Source organism: Gaeumannomyces tritici, assembly GCF_000145635.1.
Source record: "Gaeumannomyces tritici R3-111a-1 unplaced genomic scaffold supercont2.1, whole genome shotgun sequence".
NCBI classification, from domain to species: domain Eukaryota; kingdom Fungi; phylum Ascomycota; class Sordariomycetes; order Magnaporthales; family Magnaporthaceae; genus Gaeumannomyces; species Gaeumannomyces tritici.
In genome coordinates, this window is record NW_008804545.1 from 7807373 (window position 1) to 7827965 (window position 20593).

Below are 20593 nucleotides of genomic sequence, written 5' to 3' on the forward strand. Positions count from 1 at the left end.
CATGCATCAGATGTGGCAAGATCTTCGCGTCACTCTCCTGAACCAAAGAACTATTCCCGCGACGCAGTTTAATCACTTGTTCCCCTATTACAATGTCTACCTACTTTCTCATCCGCTACCTTTTCCCCGGTCACGTTTGTCTTTTCGCCTTTTCATTTCTTCTTTTAATGCATTGCCTTTGTTATGCCCATTAATCCGTTGACTTTCCTCCAATGGGCTTTTACGGGCTTTGGTGGAAGGAGAAATCATACAGCTGCACTGCATACGTTCGTACGTAGCCCAGTATGGATCGCTTCCCTGTATTGATCCTCCTTTGTGGTGATACCAGGGAATGCAAGGCGGCTAATTAAAAGCATGCAGTAGACTACGGTGACCAAAACAATTATTCCACGGCCTGTCACAACATCTGTCTTTTTCCATCTCCCAAGTTTTCCCTCCCATTCCTCCTGCTCTTTGCGCTCTTTCATATTGTGCCCCCGTTTCTCCACCAACTTCCCTTCGCATCCATAATCCCCTATGGCCGCAGTAGTTTCTTGTAAAAATGTTGCATTTCTAATCCCTGTACCGATTTTGCGCAATTGACATTTTCATCATCAGTTCTCAGCCAGAGCTTGGTCTTGACCGTCCTTGAAATCATTGGCAATGGTATGAATGAGTTTTCCGTAACACGCCGCCAGCCAGCCGAAATGCAAAGCCCTGCCCAAAAAGAAGTGTGGTGCAAGAGAGGTTCAGTGTCCCGGCCCCGTCTCGAGGTATCCTTTCCCGAGATCCATCCATCTTTAATTCCTCCCTCGTCATCGTGGACCGGCATAGGGCCGGCGACATCGCCTTTTATTCCTGCCCAGACCAACCCACCCAGCCACGCTCCCTGTCCGCGGAATGTGGTTGGTGCCCGCTCGTCTATAAATTCCATTCGACAAACAAACCCATTTACATGACGACACCGGAGTTGCTGGCAATACGCTGCGGGAGACGTGTTAGTCGCGCAATCTGAGGGCAGGGAAGCAATATTGCCATGGGGCATCCAACATACGGGCCACAGCTCGGCAGCCTCCTTGCCAACGGGGCCGGTGATGGCAGAGCCCTTCATCTCACCCTTGGGGTTGACGATCTGCGAGGCGCGACAGGTAAGCACAACGGCCCAGAGGCTCCTTGCAATTGTCGTTCGAGAGTGCGGCAGAGAAACTTACGACGCCGGCGTTGTCCTCAAAGTACAGGAAGACACCGTCGGTGCGCTTCCAGGGCTTGGACTGGCGGACGATGACGGCGGGGTGGACCTTCTTCCTCAGCTCAGGCTTGCCCTTCTTGACGGTCGCCATGACCATGTCGCCGACACCGCCGGCCGGCAGCCTGTTCAGGCGGGCACCGATACCCTTGACCGAGATGATGTACAAGTTGCGCGCGCCCGAGTTGTCTGCGCAGTTCATGATGGCACCACTGTTGGGTCGTCAGCTGTGCGCTCACCAAGGTCACCCGGCCGTCGTGATGAGGGCCATCGGATCGAACAGGAGCGGGAAGCGTCGGTCGGGAGTTTAGGAAGCGGCAACGTACACTGGGAGACCCAGGGTCATCTTGAGCTTGCCACCAGGGGCACCACGACTGTGGGAGGAAAAAGGAGCGACTGGTCAGCCAAAACCGCACGTGTTGGACAAGAAAAACGCCGTGCCGCCCAAGTTGTGGTGTGCCGAGAGAATGCCGGCAACGCTCGTCCGCTCGTGTCGGGCTCGCCGCAATTCGTTTGTCGTGGAGCAAAAATTCCGAGGACAGATGTTCCAACAGCACTTCGACAGCAATCAAATCCCAGGATGGCCCTCCTGCTCAATCGCAGAGACCCTCGTTCGTGCCTCGTTGCCAGTGCTCTCCTGTCCAGCTCTGTTCTCCCCAAGCTTCATTCCGTCACCATCTCCCCTGATCGTGCGCGGGGAATTTCGGCGGGCCGCTGTCGGCGTCGTTTATCGGGCGGGTTGCGTGGCATTCTCTCGTTCTGGGCGGCGATGGCTCTGGCGTGAGGTAGTCAAAACGGTAGGGGCACTACTCACGAAAGCTTGGCCATTTTATCTGAGTTAAAGGGGTGGTTGCTTGGGAAAAACGGTGGTCAAGCAGGCGTTGGGGATGTCGTCGTCAAATTCGTGCCGCGAAAAAAATGGCGGGCCAGACAAAGCGGGAGGAGATGTGGGTGGGAAACCCTAGAGCAGAGGAGCAAAATGATAAATCACGTGGCGATAAGAAGCTGGAGGTGGATGACCCCACCTCTCAAGGCAGCTGGATGTCACCTGACAAGCACCGTCCCTATTGGTCAGACAGCTGCTACTTTGACGAGGCTGAGTAGCGGCTCCGGATGTCACCTTACAAACATCGTTTTCTATTGGTCAAACAACTGCTTCTTTGACGCTAAACCTTTTTTCACAAATTGAGACGGCTGCGAGGGTACCAGCTGGGAAGTAAAAACGCGGACCTTTGTCGCAGAAAGAAGAGGGACTTCAGGTCCGTGTCAATTTTTAGAGGGCACCAGGCGAGCCTCAAAGCGAAGCGCTTCCTTGACGTCATACCTATTCTGTTGAAATGGATCTAGACTGGGCTCGCGACGAGGAAAAGGGATGCAAGTTGCACATGGCATAGGGATACCTAAATATTGCAGACCAACGGGGGGCTAACAAGAATCAGCTCCAACCTCGTGCCATTTCGTCAAGGAGACTAGAAAAAAACTCCGCCTGAGATGAATGACTCGCTTCCTCGAGCTCTCGCCCAACAAGGCATGATGAAAAAGCCAGCCAGCTAGCAGTTGAGACATTACACGGTGGCTTGTCCAACTCCACTAGGCTGAGAAAGAAAAAAAGACACATAAGAATAGAACAAGAGCAAGAAACATGACGAAGACAACGGGGGGCTATGGAAATCCCGCCGCAAAATAAATACATGCAAAGGTCAATAAACAAAACCAATCTCGTTCGTTAGCGCATCATGCATCCCATCCGACAGCCGCCGACAGGCTGTGGCTCTCTCTACCGCCATACAATGCTCGGTCTCGGCGCCACCTCCTTGCGCGCGCTGCTAGCGCCCAGCGATCCCATCCCGGCGGTGCCAATGGTGATTCTCCTAGATCTGCCCTGGTTCTTATCGCCGGGGCTGGCGCCGTGGTTGGCGCTGCCGACGTCCTCCCGGTGCCTCTGCACGCTGCTGCTCAGGTTCATACGCCTCGCCTGGCCGGGCGTGAAGGAGCGCGAGAACCCGGACGACCCGCCCGCCTCTCCCTTAGTGGCGCCCAGGTCGCCGAGGAGCGAGCATGAGATGGGCGGGCTGCGTCGCCGCTCGGCGCTGGCACGTCGGTCGGAGCTGTTGCGGCGGAACCGCTGGCGCGAGATGCCGTTGGTCGAACTGGCCAGCGCGGGGCCCGAGTACGACATGGATGCGCGGTGGTGACCTGTGGTGCCCAGAGACGAGATGCGCCTCGAGCCTGATGACGCCGCCAAGCCTGCTCCCAGGCCAGGCAGGCCTCCAGCCATCAGGGACAGCCTGTCGCGTCGCTTCACGTTATGCATGGCGGCGCGCAGCTTGCTAGTGTCGATGGTCGACTCCGAGTCCGAGCCCGACGACGTCGATGCCGACGCAGAGCCGACACGGCGGACCGGGGCCGTCAACGGGGTGTTCTCGTCCAGGGAGCCAAGGTTCGAGGGCGGCTGAGGGCTGCTAGACTTCCTAAATCCAAAAGAACCGCCGGCCGACGGAGATAGAGAGTTGGCCGCCTTGCCCGCGTCGATAGCGCGAAGCGGCGACTTCCTCCTGTCGCAGTCTGGGCTCGATGAATAGTTAACCGACAGGTTTCCCGCCGCGCGGGGAGACCCGCCGACACTGCCAATTGACGACACGCGCGCTTTGGTCAAGAAGCCCGTCTGGAAACGATTAGGCTTCGCTGACAAGCTGGACGGCTGTGGGATAGCAAGTGATGGGCTGGACTCGGAAATGGAATCGTCCATCGTGGTGTTGGCGAGGCTGATGCTGCTGGTATCTGCGCTTATGCTCATATCCTCTGCGAGGTATGATGGCAGCGCAGGCATCGGAGGCATGGCCCTCTCCTTCTCGGGCGAGCTGCGCTCTGGTGAGGACTCGAAAAGCTTCTGGGGGGTCTTTTCGAAATCGGCCAGGGTGCCCTGCTCCGTCTCATCGTCGCGCCAACGGACTGACCGCGCCGCGGTGGACACCCTCTTTTTGGATGGCGTAAAAGACACACCCTTCTTCGACACTGCCGCCTTGCGCCGGCGGGGGGAGCTCTTCGTAGGCGACGCGATCGCCTCTGGCTGCCCTACTGATAGCGTGGATGCGGAAAAGACAGGGGCAGCCAAGGGCTTGACGTGCACGTTGGAGACCTTCTTCCTTCTGGGCGTGCCGCGCTTTGTCGGCGGGAACATCTCGACAGGCATGACGGCGCCGTCCGGCTTGACAACGTGCGAGGCCGCCGAGCAGCCGGCCTCGAGCAGGCGGTTGATGATGGCCTTGGCATGTGCTACGGCCTCCTCCTCTCCCATTGCCAAAGTCTCGGATAGCGAGGCCAGGATCTCGAACTGCGCATTCAGCAAGACCTGCACGGTTGCCGCATCGCCCGCCCTCTCCTGCTCCATCACCTCCCTGTACGCCTCCCTCATGAAGTTGGACTTGAGCAGCTCCACCTCCCTGGTGAGGGTGGAGATCTCGCCCTTGTCGACATTGCCGTCGCCCGACGAAAGCTGGGTGATACTGTGCTGCAGAGCAGAGTCGACACCCCTTTCCCAGTTGGACCTCTCGATCTTCTGGTGGAGGTGCTGGCGGCTGTTCTCCAGTTCGGCCAGGATACCATGGGCGGTCCTGCGCATAGCCACTAGGCTAGCTGGCATGATGTCCTCGGGATCAGAAGAGTGCGCGTCGCATATATGGTCGAACGCGGCAATCCATGCCGACAGAAGACCGATGCGGCGCTCAAATGCACGCAGCTTCTTCATGTTGGTGATCTTTTCCTGGCGCTCCTGGGTCGCATTCTCGTAGGCGGCGCGGATGCGCACGATGCCCTCGCGGGCGACACCATCGCGCTTCTCGAGCTGCTTGCGGAACTTGGCGTAGAAGATCTTCTCGGCATCCTTCTGCTGGGCCTTGAGCTCGTTGATCAGGGCGATCTGCTCGTCGATCTTGACGAGGAAGTCCTTGACGTGGCGGTTCACGTTGAAGACGTTGCGTGTCACCTTGGTCTGGATGTTCTTGGCCCGGTTGGCGTACCGGAGCGTGTTCTGCGTCTCGTCAAAGTGCGCACTCGACGGGCTGACGCAGACAATCATGACCGTCTTGCAGTTGCCGCCCAGAGAGAACTTGAGCAGCCGCGTCAGCTTGCTGTTGCGGTACGGCACGTGGTTCTTCTTGCGCGGGTCGCAAAGTGCGTTGATGCAGCTCCCTAGCGCTAGTAGCGACTTGTTGATGTTGGCGCCCTCGATCAGGCGCTCGCCGCGGTTCTTGGTGGCACTCGCACGCTCGCTGCCGGCAAGATCGATGATACTGAGTGTTGCCATGGTATGCGGCTCGTTGACGTCGGCATTGCGATCCTTCTGGGCGACGTTGATCTGGAGCACGGCGTGGGAGCGCGAAGAGGTCGCATTGGCCTCGGTTGGCGAGACGGTGCGGTACTCGTTGCCCTTGACGATTATATCCATGACCTCCTGGACGTCCTTGGGGTGGTGGCTTGTCAGGCCTGAAACACTGACGGCCTGGTTGGAGTCCTCGCGCAGCATCAGGCCCGCTTTGCTGCCGCCGGGCACGAGCAGGTCGCGGATGGTCTCGTTGTAGATCTCGAGGTACGAAAGCGACAGTTCCGTCACCTTCTCGTCGTTGCGGTCATTGATCTTCTCGAACAGCTCCTGCATAGTTAGGAAGATGATGCCCGGCTGCTGCGACGTGCCCGTGATGGTGTGCGTTTTGCCGCAGCCCGTGGCGCCGTATGCGAAAACGGTGGCATTGTAGCCGTCTAGGACGCTATCCAGTAGCGGCTTCGTCGTGCCCTCGTACACCTCCGTCTGCGAGACGTTGTCGTCGAATATCCGGTCGAATGCGAAAACCTGGTCCTTGACTTTCTTGCCCATGGGCACCACGGATCGCGAGAACTTCTGGACTGGGTTGTCTTCTGGGGGGTCGAAGACGCTGCATGTCGGGCAGAGTTAGCGGCCCATGGTCCACGAGGCAGGTTCCTTGGGGCCTTTTGCTGGAGACATACAGGCATCTGTCGTCAACGACCTTGATCACGGATCGAAGGCCATGCTGCTTGAGTTTTGGTGTTGGTGCGCTGGCGAGCGAGCCATCACCAAGGAAGAGTGTGCCTTCGTCGGTTTTCACGCTGCGCGCACATCCAAGGTCAGTATTGGGAAAGGCGGTCAGGAGGGGTTCGTCGAGGTGGGTTGCGAGGGCATTTACAGTTGGGCGGCTTCGCGTATTGTGAATGGTCGCACTCGGACTGGAGGTAGCGGTTCATGTTAGCCTTCTCCCCGCCATGCCTCGGGTTCCTAATTGTTGCCCAGAACATACCCGTCACGCTTATCGACGAAGCGTTGGGGTCGCCAACAACCATGGCTGCTGTGTCGTGATGCTGGTGTCTACAAATCTGGGCGCAATCGTGGAGGCGCTTCCTCCGCCTGCGTGCCGGACTCGTGTGATGTCCAAGTCAAACCCTCGGGGCGCATGTAAACAAAATGGAACAACAAGTGGGAGAAGGGGTGAGAGGTGGTTGATGATGGGATGAGATGCCCGAGATATGCAAAACGAGATGGGTAAGGAGAAGGGCGAAGGATAAACACAGCACTGCTTGTGATCAAAGTAAGAAACAAAACTCTCCGTAGAGCAATGTCGAGTTGCGCGGGCAAGGGTCGACAAGGCCCGTGGTGACGTCTCTCCCTGTCGCTGTGGGCAGCTTTGTTGCGTGCATTTGCACTTTTCACGCGGCACGTCTTCTCGCTTGCGAGGCCCTGCCTTGTCGACCCTGGTTTATTTTGGCCCAGCTTGTTTGCCCATTGGTGTCGCCCCTGGCAACCGTGGTGGGCCGGCAGCCAAAGGCCCCCCACTGAATTTCGACGCACAGCACTGTGCGTGTGGCTCGATGGAGAAGCTGCAAAGCCTCACCCAGCTGAACGGGCACTGCAAACTAGTGCTAGCCCCACGGCGCAAATTCCAAGGCGCCCACCACCAAGCTACCTCCTCAATTGCCTGACCCTCCAATTCCCGCTCCCTGATTTCCACCAGTCGACGCAGGCGAGGCGGGGATCTGGCTGCAGACGCCCCCGGCCTCCTCGCCAGGTCAGCATGCAGTGTAAATAGTTTCAGGATCATGCAGGCACGAGGCATGGGCCTCTCTGACTCCGTCCCCAGACTGCCGGCTAAGCCTAGAGCGAGCCCTACCTAGAGCTTCCCGGTCGTGCTCCTCTGAGGGTGCATGCGCACTTCGCCAAACCTGGACCCGCCCTTCTCCAGCTTGACATAAACAACCCGATCGGGATCGCCCCTTGGCCTCGACAGCCCCAGAACGATCCGGTCATCGCCGCCGCCCCCCTTGTCCACCGGCCCCATGAAGGACGGGCTGATGACCTTGTCGGCCCACGCCACCCCGTCCGAGGGCGTCTCCTGCACGAACCGTAGTAGCGACTCCCTCCTCTGCTGCCGCGTCTCCAGCGACGACGAGCTGTCCGTATTCAGAGGCTGCAGATGCTCTGCAACAAGGGACAAAAGGTACACCTGGGGCGGGAACATGACGATGTCGCCGCGCCGCGCACGCTCAAGCCACGTGCGCGGCGGCGCGAATACGGCCTCTGTATGCTCCAGCCCGCCGTCGGACGTCGCCGGCACGACGTTGCGGTCCGTAGCGGTTCCACTAGATAGAGGAAGCATGTAGAGGTACATCTGCGTGTTGAACCGCCGCGGCACGTTGCCCGGCGTGATCCACCTGGTGAAGGGGCGCAAGCCCTGCAGGTCCGGCACCCCGCCGACCCCCTCGAGCCAGCGCGAAAGCGTGACCTCGTTGGCGTGCACCGCCCGGCGCCCGGCGTCGCGCTGGGCCGCCGTGAGCTCGACGGGCCGCCCGCCGCGCGCGGCGGCGTCGACGGCGAGCAGGATCCCGCTCTCCTCAAACGTCTCACGGATGGCGGCCGCGCGGAACTCGGGGCTGTCCCCCTGCGCCAGCGGGTCCTCGAGCTCGACGTGGCCGCTCTCGTGGAAGCGCGAGAGGTTGCCGCCTGGGAAGACGTGGGCCGAGGGGAAGGCGCTCGAGGTCTGGACCCTATGCAGGAGGAGGACCTCGTTGGCTGGGGACACCAATAGTATGCTTTGTATTGTTTTTTTTGTCATGTTAGCATCCATGACTTTGGCATGTAAGTGAAAGCCGAGTCGCCTCAAATATCGAATTCCATACCTCGCACTCGGTCTTGGCTTTGCTGGGGCTGTCATGTCCCGTAGCTGTGTCTGGGCCTGGATACGACGTGTTGGCGATAGGCTCTCTGCAAAGAAATTTTGTAACTTTTGCGCCGAGCCCACACGCAGTATTCGAGTGGAACTGACAGTCCTCATCTCGAGCTCATGGAGGGTTACTGTGTGGCTTCTCAATCCCCGCGTTGTCGTCTTTGAGGGGGTGAACAAACAAGCCGAGGCACGACGTCAGGCGGACAGCCGAGTGCCGGTCGCCAATCTGAGCTCAGACGCCGTCCTTAGCTGCGCTACCAATGTGGAGGCCCGACAATACATTGCTGGCTGCATTTTACACTGATGGGCATTAGGTACAGGCTTACCTCAACCGAATACTTACCAATGCCAACTATGAGATCTCAAGAGTGCGGCAAAAGAATCGGGAAACCGACTAGAATTGGTGGTTCGTCTTCGCATGATAATTTATGGACGTTATTGCCTCCTTGAAAAAAAATGAAGGCTAAGAAATACAAAATGCCGACATTTCAAAATCAAACATATTGAATACATCCCCCCTGCCCAATATTATCTGGTGCTCAAATACAAGGTCTCAAAGCCTCTTGCGCACCTTACCACGAAGATTTACACGCCAAAGACAACATATACTCCGTGACTCGCACCACATCTTGACGTCGTACGACGACACCTCGCCGTCGAATCCGACGCGGTCCAGCTGACCCGAGTTGAGCCAGGCCGCCAGGTCCTCGAGCACTATAGGGTCGTACATGAGCATCTTCTCGTGCCACGACGGGTTCGCCACGTCGTCGGACCGCGGCGCCGTCTTGACCGCCTTGGTGATGAAGCTAAACGCCTCGGACTGCCTAGTCGCCGTGGTGGGACTGCCCGGCGCGAGTGTGATGTCAACATCTTCGCTGACGGATAGGTCTACGGCGCCGGGCGAGGAGAAGACGTGCTCGGGGGAGGAGTGGGGGCTGCGCGAGAAGTTACTCTCGTCGTCCGAGTCTGCAATCTCGATGGCCGACTGCGTCGCTGCCTTCCTGCCGCGCGTGGGGGTTCGGGCCCTCGCCGGGACTGGAGGTGGAGGCATCGAGGCGGAGATTGCCTTGGAGTTGGCACTGGCTGCGACTGAGGGTGGAGTTTTCTTTGGCTTGCCTCGTGGCTTGGGACTTGCCTCAGGAGAGACTGTCTTCTTCGCCCTTCCCCGTGGTTTCGGACTAGCTGCAGGGGAACTAGTCTTCGACCTCCCCCGCGGCTTGGGGCTGCTGGCGGTGGCTGCAGTCTTCTTTGGCCTTCCCCTTGGCTTGGCTGGCGCAGCGGCACCAGAAGCCGATTCTGACGTGGTGGTAGCGACGGAGCTATCTTTTCTCGGACGGCCCCTGGGTTTCTTCGGCGAAGTTGTGGCCGGCTTACTTGAGGGCTCCTTGGAGCCAGCCCGTGCCATCGTGGCCGTGGTCGACATTGACGCGGCAGAACCTGCAGCTGCTGGAACGCCCCCCGTCTTGCTGACCCAACACTGGTCAAGCAAAGCAATCATCGCCGTGCGTCTTTTGATGGCCTTGAACCCATATTTGGTGACTTGGCTCGCCAACTGGGCGTCCGTCATAAGCTCAAAATTTGGCCTGGGAGCTGCTGCTTGCCTGCTTTCAAGGTCGTGTTGCTGTAGCTGCTGTATCTGTTGCGCTTCTTGGTTGCTGGGCGGCGGCTCATAGTCACCTGCGTCCTCATCCAAGTCAACGGTCGGGGTCATATGCGGCCTGGATTCCGGTGGCCCCCAAGCCGGTTGCGGCGCAGAGGGGTGGCGCTGCGTCGAAAAGTGCGTGCTCTTGGACTGTGTATTTGCTACTGGCGCAGTGAATGCTTCACTGTCGCTGTCGGACGCCGAGGACTCGATCTCTATCGCGGGGGCTATCTTGGACCTTCCCTTTTCGAGCCTATCGCTTGGGCTCTCTGGCATTTTCTTCTGCATTTCTGCCCTAACGACGGCCATCGGATCATCGGGGAAGGCGGGCGAATTGAGGAGGTCAATAACTTCCACGTCGACTAGGCCGCCGTCCTCACCACGAGCGCCAGCAGCCCATAGCTTCCTCCCTTTGTCTGATCCTGCCACTGAAGGACTGGCAAAGGGGTCTTCTGGGAGCTCACTGGATATTTTCAGAGCTTGGTGCAGGTCTTTGAGGAAAGTGGGGGACTGCTCCTGCGCCAGTTGACTGGATGTTCCAAACACAAAGTCCTGCTGTGCGGACTGGTCCATGGCAGATACGGGAGAGAGTAGGAGCTGGCGATGCCCTTGTTTCCCCTTTCTCCTCCTGTCGGGCTTGCGTGGCCTCGAGACCGGGTGTCCATGCTGTAGGGCATGCTCAGCACCTTCTGGTTCGAGATAGTTCACAATAGAGCCTGGTTTGGCCACTTCCGCGGCGCCGTTCGATGCTGGGGCGATATAGGCTGCGGTAGCAAGCTCGGTGATGGTTCTGGGCTTCTTCTTCGGTGCCTTGAGCTTGGTGGGAGATGGGTTTTTCGAGGCAGAAGCTTCTCTGGATGGACCGATGAGCTGGATCGCCTTCCTCTTTTTCAGCGCTGCCACGGGAGGGACATCCTTCTCGGGAGAGTGGCTACGACCTGGTGGCTGGGCCAGGGGGCAAGCAAATGTGTCCTGCAATGTCTCGAACACCCCTCCCGGCCCAATAGTTGAGGGCTCTTGCGTATCTACCGGAGCCTGGGATGCGGAAACCCTGAGGCATGGAGAGTCTGATGGGCGCTGCGTTGCTGTTTCACGTGGCGGGGTCCAGTCTGACCGCCTTGGTAGTGCCGGCTCAAGACAGAAGGCCTCCTCTACATCGGTGGGATCTGGCTCTGGTATGGGGACGGCAGTAACTTTTGAGGTGGCTTTGCTGGCCTTTGGGCGGCGTGGTTTCGGCTCGGCAGGTTTGGCGGGGGCAGGCTGTTCGGTGACAGAAGGAGAAAAATGCCTGCTAACAGTCTCGGCCTTTTTGCGCCTAGTAGCTGCCGGCGGCTTGCGGGCCGCGGGCTTGACGACCTTGGAGGGAGCCTGGCCGATAGGTTGTGGAATCTCGCACACATCCTTGGGCGGAGGTGACCTTTGGGCTCTCCGAGACTGCGCTTTGAAGGGATCGATGTTTATAACACTGTCATGGTTTTCTTCCGACCCCTGCGCTGCAACTTGCGGGGCAGCAAGATGCTTCGTCCTCTTTTCTGCTCGCGACACCGGCTCCGGTACTACGAGCGAGACATCCGGTGATATCTCTATGATCTCGCGCTCGGCCAAGGACTTTTGCGGTGTAGTAATAAGGGGTTCCCGTGCACCGGCTCTTTGTGTTTCGGCAGATATCGCCGGGGTTGTTCGGAGCAGGGTCGACGCGGTCGTGAAAGAGGTGGCGACATCGGCAGGGATCGGCGTAGCGTTGCTGCCGGATCGGAGTGTCGGCTGTTTCGCGTAGCGGGCGACAAGCTCGCCGACTGAGGGAAGATCTGGCGACGACGATCGGGGCGCATAGGTGCCTGGTCTTGATGGCGAAGATGGAAGGAACCTAGACGGCGAGGCCATCGTCACCGCAAGTCGGCAACGCACCGCATAACCGCGCAGAGCGCGATCAAGCCGAGTGGGAAGCGACAGTGTCGGGTATCGTGGACTGTCGGTCCCTGGACTGGGAGAGTCGTTTCGGCTGGGTGTGGCTCGGGAGAGGGCTCGGTTCGTGATGGTTGTGAATGGCGTCAGCGAGATTGATGTGCCCCTATTTGCTGCAACAGCACCTCCATTGATCTGGATTGGGTTTGCGGGGTCAACAATCCCTGCCGAGCCGAGCGGGAGGAACGCGGACTTAACGCGACGTCACGTGCTGCTTGACTTTCAAACTTCCCAGGCAGATCGCCCAGCGCCCCACAAACCCGCGGTCCGGCACACAGCCCGGAAATTGGTCAACCAAACGTCAAATTTCATCACGAAGAAAAAAGAGCGACCCTTCTTTCCCCAGCATCCCAGCAGCCAAAAATCCAAACGACTTTTAGCCAACAACCTCAAAGTCCGCCAAAATGGAGAACGACAAGGGAGAGATCGTCGACCTGTAAGTCGACGCCGAGCGGGGAGGAGGAGTTGCAATCGATGACGGCCACGAGGCCAATGGTTGCGACCGCGCGAATCACCAAGGAAAAGACTGACCGACGAAACCCCTCACCTCACAGTTACGTCCCCCGCAAGTGCTCGGCCACCAACCGCATCATCAAGGCCCAGGACCATGCCTCGGTGCAGATCTCCATCGCCAAGGTCGACGAGAATGGCCGTGCCGTCCAGGGCGAGAACCACGTCTACGCCCTGTGCGGCTTCGTCCGTGCCATGGGCGAGGGCGACGACTCCCTGAACAGGCTGGCCCAGAGGGACGGTCTCCTCAAGAACGTCTTCAGCGCTCAACGATAAACGGGTTCGGTTCTGGATGATGGGAATGGGCATGACTGGTACGACTTTACCCGCGCCGCCGACACTGATCACTCCGAACCGTTTGCTGACCATGACGCCGGTTCCTTGACAGGGTTTCTTTTGGGTCTATCGAGCATTTCGGAAAACGGCGAACATCAACGGGATCAGGGCCAATGGATTTGCATTTCGTCGATAGGACTGCGGGCTCTGTCTTGGCAGTCCGCTCGAAACTCTGAATGACTACCCTGACTTTTTCTGCGGAATCTGTGACGAGACTGCCCATACGTCCGACCGACTTCTCCGCCTCGTGCACGATTCGAAACGACCAGACGATCATCGATGCCATTCCTCGTGTGTTGTGCCTGTGGAACCCCGGCTGGCAAAGTGTCTTCGGATGCACCTCGTGTGCAGTCTCCATGTCCAAGGACTCTGGGGCTACTCGATAGTCCCCGTGCCGCAGATCAATACGGCCTTCAAAAAGCTGTGGCCTTGGAGAAATTGGCCATAGTACAGATACGGGTCTTACATCTAACATGATTCAACTTGTGCTTCTTGCTCGTTTGCCTTGTTTTTCAGCCCCAACCCTTTTGTGCGGTCTTTGTTATCTTGCCCCCAAGTGCAGGTGCAAGTGAGCTGATTGATGCGAGGGCGAATGCCTGGAGTTGGATGCGCTTCGTTTGTTCCAAGCCTACGCGCCAGGGATTTGCAGGGATCATCGATCTTGCTTCGCGCTAGGCGCAAGCCACATGAAAGGCGCTGCGATCGCAAGAACTGGATGACACAGAGGCGATCGGCCAAATCGCCATCACAAAATTCCATCCGATACTTACCAACTTGGAATTTTGACTGCTACAATGCTGTCGCTGCTTTTTGGATTCGCCTTCATCCATGTCGTCCTTGCGCTTCGCATACATCTCCATTCGTCTCGCAAATCCTCGTATCACCGCTTCATTCCGTAACCTGCCTCCTCGGATACACCATCTCGCCATCTCTACTGTCACATTATCCACAATGCCTCCTAGAACGACGAAGCGCAAATCCGCTCCTGTCAAGGAGGTCAACGGCGCTGGCTCAAAGAAGGCCCGCACAACTTCGGGGTCTCCCGAGTCGCCTGCAGGTCAGCCCTCAGCGATAGACCGCCTGCGACAGCCACATCCGTTTTACAAAGATGCCGAAGAGAGCGGCATTGTCATGCGGAAGTTCTACCCCCACGAGATGAGCAACGAGCGCGCTCGGGCGTATACCAGCGAAGAACTACCTCGGCCCATCCAGGATTTGCAAGAGGCCCTTTCACAGACGCTCCCCATCCGGCGGAAAGTCAAGATCGGGGATGCCGTGATGCACTGGTTTAAGATGGACCTGCGCACGTCAGACAACACCGCCTTGCGCATGGCCAGTGAAAAGGCCAAGGCTGCAGGCGTCCCACTGGTAGCCCTGTACATCATCAGCCCACAGGACTGGGAGGCGCACTTGACGTCGCCGGTCAGGGTCGATTTCACGTTGCAGAATCTCGAGGTCCTCAAGCAGGACCTAGCGAATCTAGACATCCCTCTTCATATCGAGACGGTGGAGAAGAGGCGCCAGGTTCCGCAACGTGTTCTGGATCTCTTGGAGGATTGGGGCGTCAGTCATCTGTTCGCCAACATGGAGTATGAAGTAGACGAGTTACGCAGGGAGGCCCAGCTGGTCAGGATGCTGGCCGAGAATGGAAAGTCGATGGAGGTTGTTCACGACACGTGCATCGTTCCTCCAGGATGCCTCAAAAGTGGCACAGGAAAACAGTACGCGGTCTATTCGCCCTGGTTCCGCGCCTGGCTCAAGTATACCGCTTCCAACCCAAAGCTTGTCGAGCTCGTCGAGGCTCCCCAGAAGAACCCTGCAAGTGCGAGGGCAAAGTTCTCACACCTATTCGAATCTGAAGTGCCACAAGCGCCCGACACAAAGGCACTCGACCCCGACAGCCGAGACAGACTGCGCCAGCTCTGGCCGGCCGGAGAGCACGAGGCCCGCAAGAGGCTAGAGGCGTTTTGCAAGACGCGCATCGGGCAGTACGCCGCGGAGCGCAACTTCCCCGCCGGAGATGGCACTTCCTCCATCTCAGCCTACCTGGCGAGTGGTGCGTTGAGTGCTCGGACGGCGGTCCATCACGCGCAAGAGTCTGCCAGCACGGCGAAGCTGGACAGGGGCTCTCAAGGGATGCAGACCTGGATCAGCGAGGTGGCCTGGCGCGACTTCTATAAACATGTTTTAGTCAATTGGCCTTACGTGTGGTAAGTCGCCACTCCCCCCTGTCTGTCTCTGGGTCTTTGGTCGGACGGCTAACCATCTGCTCGCACAGCATGAACAAGCCGTTCAAGCCCGAATACTCCAACATTTCTTGGTCGTACGACCGCGAGCAGTTCAGCGCCTGGTGCGAAGGCCGGACGGGCTTTCCGATCGTGGACGCGGCAATGCGACAGCTGGCAAGCACGGGGTGGATGCACAACCGCTGCCGCATGATCGTGGCCTCGTTTCTGGCCAAGGACCTGCTGATCGACTGGCGCATGGGCGAGCGCTTCTTCATGGAGCATCTCGTCGACGGCGACTTCGCCAGCAACAACGGCGGTTGGGGCTTCGCGGCCAGCGTCGGCGTCGACCCGCAGCCCTACTTCCGCGTCTTCAACCCGCTCCTCCAGAGCGAGAAGTTCGACCCGGATGGCGACTACATCCGCAAGTGGGTGCCCGAGCTCAGGGGCGTCAAGGACCGCAAGGCCATACACGACCCGTACGGGAGGGGGGTTGGGGCCGAGGCGCAGAGGAGGGGGTACCCGAAGCAGATGGTGGAGCACAAGGGCTGCCGCGAGAGGGCGCTGGCCGCTTATAAGGAGGGCATTTCGAAGGATATGTGATGGGCTCTTCTATCGGTATCTTTGGCAGGCATGAGCGCAGCAAAAGAGAGACTAGACGGTATCGGCCGAGCGAGGCGGCAAAGCCTTGCCCATGAATCTAGCCGGGTTAATCGGCTTGAATGGGTTTGGCCTGCTGTGTAACCCGTAACTACGTGGTGCAGTGCAACCCCTAGGCGCCGTAAATACACCATGCAGAATGTGATATAGCCTTCCTTCGGCTGGTTCTTGGATTGGACGAACCCCATGCCGTGCCCACCGTGGCTGTTGCCGCTGAAACGGCGCCACCGAACCGAACCGCTCGTCACTCGGCAGATCAGCCGTCCTCACTCCCTCTTTCTCTCCGCGGCTGTGGCGTGTATGGTAAAACAATTGTTTTCCAACGCCAAAGCAGACCGCGATCGCGTTATTCCGATGGCGTCTTCGGCCATCCCAGATCTGGCGCCCCCGGATCGCGGAAGCTCAATGCGACAGGGGCCTACGACAATACCTGGGCCTGATCAATCGAGCTCTCCTGCCGTTGCAGCCAACCACAGTGTCGCCTATGAGGAATACAACCCCGGCCTGCAAGTCCACAGCGATACGCCCGGTCTGGAAGCAGCCCCCGCCAGTCCAAGATGGCTGGAACGAGCGGTGCCGGACAGCGCGGGGCTCATGCATGTTGCGAGGGATGACAAGATATACGTTTCCGGGGAGCATGGTGTAGGACGGCACGAAGACGAGAAAACGGCGCAGGGGAAAAAGAAAAAGAGGTCACTATTTGTCCTTGGGTTGGTAGCTTTGGTTATCGTGGCTGCTGTTTTGGGCGGGACCCTGGGCACTCTCCTAAAGCCTGGATCTACGAATGGCGGTGATGGAAGGTACGCATCTCGTTTGGTTTCTGACGCTCCAAAGATTCTGATGGGGCCGGCTCTGACTTTGGCTTGCAAACGGCTGATGGCTGGCTGTCTAGGGATACGCCCACCGACACGCCAACATCCACGAGCACCATCGCCAACCCGGCCTCGATGACGGGCTCGTCGACGTCCGTTGGCTTCTACACAGTCCCTACGGCCATCTCGTGGGGCCCGCCGCATCTACAAGTCTTTGAATCGAATCCTCAGTTTGGGGGTTACGCCATCACGGCCTTCCGCCGTAACCCCAACGCGACCTCGCCGACGGACTTCTCCTCCCGGCAGGCCAACAACTCTGCCTGGATCGTCACCGCGAAGAGCGTGGAGTTTGATCAGGACCTCCGATTCTCGGTCCAGCCCCGGTTCCGCGCAGGGCGTAACTGGACCGAGCTGCTCTACCTTGACAGCCGGTTCCTACGGCGCGCAACGCAGGACAGCAGCGGGAACTGGTTCTTGAACGAGAGTTTCAGCAGCACAAAACCCGACGATACGCCCGAGGGCCAGGCGTGGAGTGCAAAAAAGGAAAGCCTCACGCTCGCTCCAAGCGGGGATGAGTGGCACGGATACACGGCCATGTTCCTTACCCGAGGCGCCAACGGGATCCTGCAGATGGGGACCGTCGGCGTCAGCGGCATCGGCCACGACGGCGTCTTCCCTTCGCTCAAGGACGGCAAGGTCTTCTCGTCGCCGCCCCTGGCGTTTCTGACCCCACGGGTTGTCGATGCGGGAAACAAGCTTCACTTCTTCGCCGTCGCGGATGAAAACCGACACCTGCTCCACGGCGCGGCCGCAAACCAGGGCTGGACTGTGTATGGTGGCGTGGGTGGCCAAAATATGGAGGATCTGGGCGGGTTCGTCACCTCGACGCCGGCCGTCGTGGCTCGCGACGCGAAAAACATGGACGTGTTTGCCAGAGGCGGGGACGGGCGGCTGTGGTGGAAGGCTTGCTACGAGCGGGATGGGGGTGGGGACTGGAGCAGCCGTAACTGGACGACTGTCGACCCCGATGTCAAGATTCTGGGCGAGCCAGAGGCCATTTCTTGGAGCGAGAACCGCGTCGACGTCTTTGTCTGGGGGGAAGCCACCATGAACAATAACTCGCTGCTGCACCGGACCTATTCTTTCTCGGGTAGCACCTTGACCAGTTCCGGTACCTGGACGACTGTCGCAAGCGAGCTGAAGGGGCCGCCCAAGGCGCTGAGTGATAAAAAGGGTAGGATGTATGTGTTTGCCCATGCAAGCTCTGGCATGTTGTGGAGGACATGGCAGGAAGATGGTGGCTGGTTAGGGCAGGCCGAGAAGCTGCCCTTGAATCTCTAACCAAGATCTGAAAGTCTTTGTGGATGTGGAAGGAGACGTGAAGGCGCACATTGCACCAGACATGTACTTGATAAATTACAACAAAATGGCACAGTTTTACGAGGCACCAGGCAACTTCCAAACCCGCAGACAAATATTGTGCCTGGCTCCTTATCATTTCCCGCCCGCAGGTGGCAAGCGGGCCAGAGAAGTTGACTGGTCCGCAGGCGTTGCCAGCCAAGACTTCTCCGACGCCGAAAGCGGCAAGGATGCACCGAGCCGCTCACCTCGCGAACCGCCCTGACCAGGAACGGTGGAATATAACAGGCCGGTCGCATCAGGGGCTTCCATTTAACATCAGATGGCATCTCCACCAGCCAGTTGGTTCCCACGTTCCTCGACCGTCGACCCGGGAATACCATGGCGTGTAGAGAGATAACAACAGCCGCCCTGAAAGCAACCATGGATTCGCTGCGTGTCATTCGGCGTGTTCCTGCCGGTGGAGTCGGCCTTGTGCCTGTCCTTCAATGACGCAGCCGGCCCCTGGCCATACCTCGCGGTCGGCATCAGGGACCGACTGGGCGCTGTTTGGTCCTGCAAGCACCGTTGCAGCCTTTTGTCATGGACCATCCCTGTCTCCATCTTCAACTTCGGTACTGCAACCCGAGCGTGAGCGCATACACACGCACGTGTTGAGACAGGCGGCCTCCTGCTGTTGCTGATGCGGGTATAATAGAAAGACGAGCGCCGCCTCTGGCTGGCGGCTTTGCCTGAACTTTTCTTTTTCCAGTTGGCCACCTGTCTGCCCGCAACAGCCTTCTTGCTAGCCCTTCTCGCCAGCTAGCTCATAAGTGAACAAGATGGGACTAGTCAAGAGGCTCTCCAGGCCCAGGCCTGGGCTGGCGCTTTCTCCACGGCCACAGCCAGCGTCCTGCGCCCCATCCGCGCCAGGTCGTGCCAGCCGGACCAGGCCTTTGCCCCATCGAGCAGCGTCTCCCTGCCCTGGCGGGACCAGAACGGCACGTCGGCCGTCGTGCAGGCCACCATGAAGAAGCCGGCCGTGGTGCTCGAGACGCTGCCCTCGCTCGACGGCGTGAGCTGCCCGTCCGACGGCGGCAACGCCTCCTCGTCGTCCTCGGTCGTCGACATCCGCTTCGGCGACGCCGGCGCGCTCGAGCAGGGCCGGGAGTCGTGGCGGCTGAACGGCACGGATTCACTGCTGCTCATCACCAGCGACGAGCATGACGGCTGCAGCGACAGCCACAACCGCATCGTCTTCTCGGTCGGCTCCATCGAGTACGACGCGGGCGGGCTCACCGCCACCGCGTCGGTGGAAAAACGCTGGCTCCGCGACGAGATGGCCAACGTGGTCATCGACTTCAGCCGGCGCCGAGAGGCAGGGACCCCAACTTCAGGAGGCAACATCAGCACCAGCACAGTGTCGACCGCCGCCGCCGCCGCCTGGCCCGAGATCAGCCAAACGTTCGAGGTGGACGCATCCAACTACAGTCTCGTCGACACGGCCGACCTGGCCGTCGCGTTCGACGAGGCCTCAGTCCGCGGCACGGTGCAGCTCAGCGGCCACCTGCACTACAACCCGCTGCTCGTGCGGTTCGAGGAGTTCTAGGTCGAGCTAGAGCTAGACCTGGCCGTGGGGCTCGAGGTCGCGGCCCGCACCGGCGGCCGCGTCGCCGTCGCGCCCGTGCGCTACAGCCCGCTGTCGGCTGTCGGCGCTCAAGATCCCGGGCATCATCGACGTCGGGCCCATGGCGTCGCTGACGCTGGGGCTCGAGGTGGCCGCCGAGGGCCCCGTCAACGCCACGGCCAGCTACGGCGCGTCCATCGACGGCGCCCGCGCCCGCCTCGACCTGCTGGACAAGGGCGGCAGCTCCGCGAGCGGCTGGGAGGTCGCCAGCCGCGGCGCGCGTCGAGCTGCAGCTCAACCCCTTCGCGGACCTGACCGTGGCCGTGGGCGCATGCCTGTTCGAGGGGCTGGCGGAGCTGTCGGCCGGGCTGAGCGCGCGCGCGGCGCTAGTCAACGCCTTTGCCGTCGGGCGGGACTTTGGCTTCGACAGCGACACGGGCGTCGAGGTCGGCCCACCGCGCGAGTGCGCCGGCAACGGCGGGGACGACTGCTGCGCCGGCGGCGCGTGGCACGGGAGCCGCTTCTGGTTCGGCGTCGTGGCCTTCGTCACGGGGCTCTACCGCGAGCCGCTGTACACGTACGAGGTGCCCATGACCGAGGCCCAGTGCTGGGAGCTTGGAGGTTGAGGATTTGTGTATGCTGATATATGACGGTTTTGCGTAGAAATGTTGAGTAGAACAGAAGCTACTTCCTTCGTACATACCTAGTAAAAGTTCCGTCGTTTCTTCTCCTTCGTCTTGTCTTTCCTTCCATTTAAGTGTTCGATTTCTCCCAAACCTCTGTCCTAAAGCGCTTTGCAAAAAAAAAACGTTCATTGTATCAACCAACGCCAAGCATCGTGGTGATTCCTTGATATTGCAAATTCCGCAAAGGATATAAATACTTAAAAAGAAAAAAAAGGCAAAAAGCTCACTCGGCTGTTGTGAAACAGTGTCGTTACGAAAACCCGCACTGGCTGGATTTTGCTGGCTCTAAAGTCGCCGTCACTAAACGGATTCGAATCAGCGAGCTTGGGGTTTCC

At 59.1% G+C, this 20593-nt stretch overlaps 8 protein-coding genes across 8 annotated transcripts; 4 read left to right on the top strand and 4 right to left on the bottom strand.

The window, feature by feature from the left end:
• Nucleotides 1–562: 562 nt before the first annotated feature.
• Nucleotides 563–2179, bottom strand: GGTG_02490 (60S ribosomal protein L23). The gene is made up of 5 exons (XM_009220262.1): nucleotides 2040–2179; nucleotides 1552–1599; nucleotides 1191–1437; nucleotides 1034–1111; nucleotides 563–963 (listed from the first exon to the last, which is right to left on the bottom strand). Exons 1-5 carry the CDS (start codon nucleotides 2051–2053, stop codon nucleotides 931–933), a joined length of 420 nt encoding a protein of 139 aa, XP_009218526.1. The 5' UTR covers nucleotides 2054–2179; the 3' UTR covers nucleotides 563–930.
• Nucleotides 2180–3002: 823 nt separating this feature from the next.
• GGTG_02491 (kinesin) lies at nucleotides 3003–6580 on the bottom strand (the record flags this gene model as incomplete). Its single annotated transcript, XM_009220263.1, has 4 exons — nucleotides 3003–6156; nucleotides 6230–6349; nucleotides 6427–6466; nucleotides 6538–6580. The coding sequence occupies 4 exons, from the start codon at nucleotides 6578–6580 to the stop codon at nucleotides 3003–3005; spliced, it is 3357 nt and encodes a 1118-aa protein (XP_009218527.1).
• Nucleotides 6581–6975: 395 nt separating this feature from the next.
• Nucleotides 6976–8666, bottom strand: GGTG_02492 (hypothetical protein). Its single transcript, XM_009220264.1, has 2 exons — nucleotides 8411–8666; nucleotides 6976–8323 (listed from the first exon to the last, which is right to left on the bottom strand). Exons 1-2 carry the CDS (start codon nucleotides 8563–8565, stop codon nucleotides 7405–7407), a joined length of 1074 nt encoding a protein of 357 aa, XP_009218528.1. The 5' UTR covers nucleotides 8566–8666; the 3' UTR covers nucleotides 6976–7404.
• A 173-nt stretch (nucleotides 8667–8839) lies between these two features.
• On the bottom strand, nucleotides 8840–12001 carry GGTG_02493 (structure-specific endonuclease subunit SLX4). Its single transcript, XM_009220265.1, has one exon. The coding sequence runs from the start codon at nucleotides 11981–11983 to the stop codon at nucleotides 9011–9013; it is 2973 nt and encodes a 990-aa protein (XP_009218529.1). The 5' UTR covers nucleotides 11984–12001; the 3' UTR covers nucleotides 8840–9010.
• Nucleotides 12002–12468: 467 nt separating this feature from the next.
• Nucleotides 12469–12850, top strand: GGTG_02494 (40S ribosomal protein S21; the record flags this gene model as incomplete). Its single annotated transcript, XM_009220266.1, has 2 exons — nucleotides 12469–12500; nucleotides 12619–12850. The coding sequence occupies 2 exons, from the start codon at nucleotides 12469–12471 to the stop codon at nucleotides 12848–12850; spliced, it is 264 nt and encodes an 87-aa protein (XP_009218530.1).
• Nucleotides 12851–13861: 1011 nt separating this feature from the next.
• On the top strand, nucleotides 13862–15738 carry GGTG_02495 (deoxyribodipyrimidine photo-lyase; the record flags this gene model as incomplete). Its single annotated transcript, XM_009220267.1, has 2 exons — nucleotides 13862–15120; nucleotides 15189–15738. The coding sequence occupies 2 exons, from the start codon at nucleotides 13862–13864 to the stop codon at nucleotides 15736–15738; spliced, it is 1809 nt and encodes a 602-aa protein (XP_009218531.1).
• Nucleotides 15739–16080: 342 nt separating this feature from the next.
• Nucleotides 16081–18128, top strand: GGTG_02496 (hypothetical protein). Its single transcript, XM_009220268.1, has 2 exons — nucleotides 16081–16595; nucleotides 16688–18128. The coding sequence occupies exons 1-2, from the start codon at nucleotides 16096–16098 to the stop codon at nucleotides 17946–17948; spliced, it is 1761 nt and encodes a 586-aa protein (XP_009218532.1). The 5' UTR covers nucleotides 16081–16095; the 3' UTR covers nucleotides 17949–18128.
• A 326-nt stretch (nucleotides 18129–18454) lies between these two features.
• On the top strand, nucleotides 18455–20198 carry GGTG_02497 (hypothetical protein; the record flags this gene model as incomplete). The annotated part of the gene is made up of 4 exons (XM_009220269.1): nucleotides 18455–18596; nucleotides 18788–19538; nucleotides 19591–19895; nucleotides 19963–20198. The coding sequence occupies 4 exons, from the start codon at nucleotides 18455–18457 to the stop codon at nucleotides 20196–20198; spliced, it is 1434 nt and encodes a 477-aa protein (XP_009218533.1).
• Between the last annotated feature and the right edge of the window lie 395 nt (nucleotides 20199–20593).